Source organism: Gekko japonicus, unplaced genomic scaffold, assembly GCF_001447785.1.
Source record: "Gekko japonicus isolate JY-2015 unplaced genomic scaffold, Gekko_japonicus_V1.1 scaffold1135, whole genome shotgun sequence".
NCBI classification, from domain to species: Eukaryota; Metazoa; Chordata; class Lepidosauria; order Squamata; family Gekkonidae; genus Gekko; species Gekko japonicus.
The window spans coordinates 208,209-213,983 of NW_015161987.1; the positions used below are offsets into that span (position 1 = coordinate 208,209).

At 48.0% G+C, this 5,775-nt stretch overlaps 1 protein-coding gene across 1 annotated transcript in view; it reads left to right on the forward strand.

Moving 5' to 3' along the window:
* The window catches only part of ST3GAL1 (ST3 beta-galactoside alpha-2,3-sialyltransferase 1), a 160,342-nt gene extending 155,148 nt beyond the window's left edge, over nucleotides 1-5,194 (forward strand). Inside the window, exons 7-8 of the mRNA XM_015429812.1 lie at nucleotides 4,085-4,204; nucleotides 5,021-5,194. Of these exons, the coding sequence (XP_015285298.1) occupies nucleotides 4,085-4,204; nucleotides 5,021-5,194 (294 nt within the window). The remainder of the gene's footprint in view (nucleotides 1-4,084; nucleotides 4,205-5,020) is intronic.
* The last annotated feature ends 581 nt before the right edge of the window (nucleotides 5,195-5,775 follow it).

Genomic DNA, 5,775 nt, shown 5'->3' on the forward strand with positions numbered 1-5,775 from the left:
TAGTTCCAGCTCCTGCCAACCTAGCAGTTCGAAAGCAAGAAATTGCAAGTAGATAAATAGGTACCACTTCGGTGGGAAGGTAACAGCGTTCCGTGCGCCTTGGCGTTTAGTCATGCCGGCCACATGACCACGGAAATGTCTTCGGACAGCGCTGGCTCTTCGGCTTTGAACCGGAGATGAGCACCGCAACCCTAGGGTCGGATTCAATTGGCTTTTGAGCAAGTTAGACCTTTACCTTTAAAGGGTTTGGGGGGGAAAGGAGGAGGAAGGGAACTATCCCATGATCCTTCTACCCACAGGCTGCGGGATCCAACCCAATCTTTTTGCCATCAAGTCATAGCAGAAATATGGCACCCCTGTAGGGTTTTCGAAGCAAGAGATGATCAGGGGTGGTTTGCCATTGTCTCCCCCTGTGGACCAACACTGGGCTTTCTTGATGGTCTCTCATGCAAGTACTGACCAAGGGTGACCATACTTAGCTCCTGAGAGCTGATGAGACCAGGCAAGCCTCAGCCATCCGGGTCAATGCAAGAAATGGTGGTCAATGTTCCCTCTAAGCTATAGAGTCCTGTGAGCAAAAATTCTACTTTGTGAGCTACTGGCATTAAAGCTGTGAGCAGGTGATTTGGCTACTGCATTAAATTAGTTTGCTCTGGAGCCCTCCTTCCTGAGCTGAGACAAAAAGGTGTGAGCCGGAGGCTAAAAAACTGTGAGCTAGCTCACACTAACTCAGCTTAGAGGGAACAGTGGTGGTGGTTTGCCACTGTCTCCCCCTGTGTAGCAACCCTGGTGGCCTCCCCTCCAAGTACTAGCCAGGGCTGACTCTGCTTAGGTTCTGAGTTTTGATGAGATCAGGCTAGCAAGTCAGGGCACCCAACCTATAGCTTCTTCTTCTTTAACATTCCCAATTATGGATGCTCTTGGGTTGTACGAATGTTAGGAAACGGTGGAGGAATATTACATTTAGCAGACTGATATAGAGCGATATGTCCTTGACCTTTAAAGTCAGGTCTTTTTCCCCTTAAAAAGTGGATCCCACATCAAAAGCAAAATGAAACATTGAGATAGCAAAAGTCACATTTTCAAAATCAGAGAACGAATGCTTCCACATCCATCCGTCACACAAAGCGGGCTAATGAACCAGCTGCAAACCCTGGTTACTGATCTTGGTCTCAGTGCCCTTGTGTGAGACAGAATGCTGGACTGTGTTTTGGAACCAGTTGCTAGTGCCGAGGTGGGACTCAAAGAGCTTTTTACAGGGCTCTTTTTGTAGCAGGAACTCCTTTGCATATTAGGCCACACACCCTAATGTAGCCAATCATCCAAGAGCTTACAGAGCTCTTCTTACAGGGGCTACTGGTAAGCCAATCATCCAAGAGCTTACAGAGCTCTTCTTACAGGGGCTACTGGTAAGCTCTTGGAGGATTGGCTACATTAGGGGGTGTGGCCTAATATGCAAATGAGTACCTGCTACAAAAAGAGCCCTCACTTCTCAGGGCTAGCTTTATACCCCAGAAGTGTTAAGACAGAGGGGGAAACAAGATATTTCTCAAAATGGATGGGCTGGGAGCCAGAAGCTTTAATCCTTGGTGGATCAGTGCAATAATTAGGTATTGACGTCTTCTTTGATGAAGTTTATGGCCCAAGTAGAGTAACAAAACAAACCATTGGGTGGGATTGAATTCTGGGGGAAGCATAACGATGGAAATAAATATATGAAAATCGGAGTTAGATGGGCTGATGTGTCACTCCAGACAGATCCTGTTAGTGTCTGTGGAATGACACATTTAATTAGCTGTGACGCTGTTATTACTTTTGAATGAGGGAGGGGGTGAGTGAGCTCTCTGGCGTTTGATGTTTCCCGAGCATGCTGGCAATTGCTTTACGTCCTCGCTTTGAAGCAGGCGAAGCTCTTCACTGTGCTGGGACTCCCTTCTGCCCCCAGATTAGAGAAATACATTTCTTTCTAGTCAGGGGTCGTCTCGTAGAAAAAGAGCTAGGGGAACTCATTAGCATAACTCATTAGCATATGCCACACCCCCTGACATCACCGGAAGTGTGTCATAAGGCCACACCCCCTGACATCACCGGAAATGTGTCATAAGGCCACACACCTCGCCCCCAACGGTCCCGGCCGCTGCCGCCGGCCTTGCAGCTCCACTGCCGAGCCCCATGAGGGGCCCGGCGGTGGACCTGCAAGGCCGGCGGGAGTGCAAGGAAGCCCCGCGAAGGCCCTCCCTGGCCCCAGGCAGGCAGGGGTGGGCCGGAAGCGGGGCGGCCGAAAGCAGGGGGCGAGGCTTCGTCATGTGCCCTGCCCCCCATACCTCACCCGGGGGAACTGCGATCCCCCGCAACCCCCCCCCGAAATGACCTCTGTTTCTAGCATTCTAAATTTTGGTAGAAGCGTAATTTCTTTTTTAAAAATTGAAAACTATGGATAGCGCTTCTGCAGCATTGGTGAAGGGATCCCAGCTATGTACTTAATTGCTGATCTGAGAACCTACTCATGGGGTAACAGTGCAAGGTATGCTTCACGGGATGTGTGAAATGGCCCTCAGGTGGTTGCTAGATCTCCCAATGAGAGAGATCCAAACGTATCCTTTCAGACATTTGAACAGAGCAAGATAAAGTCCATTTAGTACATATACCTCCCGCCCTTAATTAATTATCATATGGCGGTGTGTGTAATATAGGCAGGAGATCTTAAGATTGTCTGGCAACCAAAAGTTCTAGCTCTTTTAGCATTGTGCACCATGAGGTGGCAAGCGAGGGTTGTTTTTTTTAAGGCAAGAGACGTTTCAGAGGTGGTTTACCATTGCCTGCTTCTGCATCACAACCTTGGTATTCCTTGGAGGTCTCCCACACAAATACTAGCCAGAGCTGACCCTGTTTAGGTTCCGAGACCTGACGGAATTGGGCTAGCCTCGGCCATTCAGGTCAGAGCCATCCCACCTTTCCTCCAAGGAGCTCAGAGCAGGCTGAGAGAGGGTGTGGCTGGCTCAGGGTCACTCAGCAGGCTTCAAAGGAGAGGGTTCGAATCCAGGCCTTTCAAATCCAGTACTCTAACCACTATAGTGCTTTGGGTCCAACTTGCAGCCCTGAATGCTCCAGCTGGTAGCCCAGTTTTTGCCTCTGTTAAGGATATTCTACAGACCTTTTGAGATGCCACAGGGGGGATTCTGAAGGTGCCAAGCCCCCTGAACCTGGAGGAATTTCCGGCTCAGCATTGGGAGCAACAGCTGCAGTGACAGGATTCACAGCCTTCGACCTGTCCCCGCTTACAAGCGGGTGACTTCTTCCCAGTGGTATAGCATGGCATGCTAGACTCATTCCCAAGATTGCATCTGCATACTACCGAGTCTTTAACGTTTCATGGGAAATTGACCAACCTCAAGTCCTTTGGATCAAAACTTTTTTTAAAAAAGATGCTAGTTTGCAGAACATTTTGCAGTTCCCAATTTCATTTGAAACTGACCAGAAAAGGACTAGGAGATGCAGTGAGTCTAAGCTATAGCTGTAGTGCCACCTGCTGCAAACATTGGGAAGTGCACATAAGCCCTTTTGGTCTAAATACATCGTTATTCTTCGTTTAATCACAAGGACTTCAAAGCAGGGTACGCGCTTCTCCTCCTCTTCTGCTTCCTGCCTTGTGTGATCCTCACAACAAACCTGTGAGGTAGAGGAGGAGGAGGAGGAGGAGGAATTTGGATTTATACCCCGCCCTTCACTCAAAGGCGCCTCAGAGCAGTTTACAATCTCCTTTCCCTTCCCCTCCCCACAACAGACACCCTGTGAGGTAGGTGGGGCTGAGAGAGCTCTTTCGAGGACTGCCCTTGACAGAACATCTCTGAGAGAAATTGTGTCTATCCCAAGGTCACACCAGCAGCTGCATGCGGAGGAGTGGGGAATCAAACCTGGTTCTCCCGGATTAGAGTCCACTTAACCACTACACCAAACTGCGAGATAGGGACTGGCCCACGGTCACCCAGCTGAACAGGAGCTTTAGCCTTCAGGAAGCTTTGTCTGATCTCAGAACAGGCTGTTAGCAGCCAAACTAACAAACCATTTGCTGCTTTCCCCACAGATCCTGGTTTATCATCCCAACTTTATAAAATATGTTTATGACAACTGGCTGCAGCATCACGGAAGATACCCTTCGACCGGCTTCCTGTCGGTTATATTTGCCCTCCACATCTGCGACGAGGTACATGCAACTCTTAAATCCTGGTCCACGTACAGAGGAGGATGGAACGGAAGAGTTCTGAAGTGGCAAAGGAGACTGAGCTATTTCAGATCTCGACTTTGAATGATCCTTTGCATTAAAAACAAGCCCGCTCCATGCAAGCTGAAGACTAGCACAGGGAGAAGGTTCTCTTTGGTGCTGGCTTTCTCCTTGCAGGGGGCTCTCAGCAACTTATGGTTTTGACTGGCCACCTGAAGCGGTGCAGTCCATTCTATCCCTTCCTGTTTCTTCCACTTCTTCTTTTTTTTTAAGTTTTATTTATGTATTTTCCGTTACAAAAAACAAACAAAAAAGAAGTTCATTCCTCTCTGTGTGTGAACTACGCCTTTGTTCTCATCCCGATTTGAAAGCATACTCTGCTGAAATGATGGCCCAAGAACAGTCATATTATTGGATATTTTTTAATTGTCTGAAGCAATGTTCCATCTAAGCAGTGGAGTCTTGTGAGCAAAAATTCAACTTTGTGAGCTACTGGCATTAAAACTGTGAGCGAGCGATTTGGCTGCCGCATCAATCAGTTTGCTCTGGAGCCCTCCTTCCTGAGCAAAGACAAAAACGTCAAAGGACTCTGAAGGATATGCATAAAGTTTATTCAGAAATATGACTTCGTCGCTATGTTCCGCTGCTTCAGGGTTACTTTCCTGCATAGAACTTGGGAGTAAAGGAAAATGAACTATGAGGAAAAGGTGGGGTAAAAAAAACGTTTTAATAAATAAAGATATTGGATGCAGTCTTAAGGGTCAGGCATCTGAAGATTTCTTCTTTCTTTCTCTCCAGGTGGATCTATATGGCTTTGGAGCAGATAGCAAAGGCAACTGGCACCATTACTGGGAGAACAATCCTTCTGCCGGGGCGTTCCGACAGACAGGAGTCCACGATGGAGATTTTGAATCTAACGTAACGTTGACTCTTGCCTCAATTGACAAAATACATATCTTCAAGGGCAGATGACCCTCATCCCAGAGAGTGCTGTGATTTCCGTTAGCAGGGATTATCAACAAACTTGTTAAAAAGATGGGTGTCCTGGAGCGGAGTGGATCTGAAGCTTCAGTGGATGGCGCCACGGAACCACCACTGGGGTTGGAATTAGCGAACCGCGTTGATTGGCTCTGCGTACCGGTCTTGCTTTCTTGGGAAGAACGTGGGAGAATCTCTCGAAATCTGGTGATGGGGAAAGGGACTGTTTCTTCTTTGTGGCTGCCGAGCTCAAAGGGAATCTTTGGGTAACGTTTCAGTCCTGAAATTTCGTCTTGTGCAAGCTGAAGGAAAAGAACAGCTGTGTTTCTTCATATGGTTGCCTGAAACCACATTCTCGAAGTTTCGGTGAAGGAAATGAATGGCCGAAAGAGAGGTGGCAACATCTTGTAGGTTTCCAGCCCAGCAAGAGTGGATGCTACCACCGTCTCAGTTCATGAATACCTCAAAGGAGCTTGGATCGCTCTAGATCTTTTCTCTGAAGCAGCCTCATGAGGGGGCTCCTCTCCCATTCTGTACTATATAGGCAATGGTGCATTTGTGTTTCGGAGCACCAA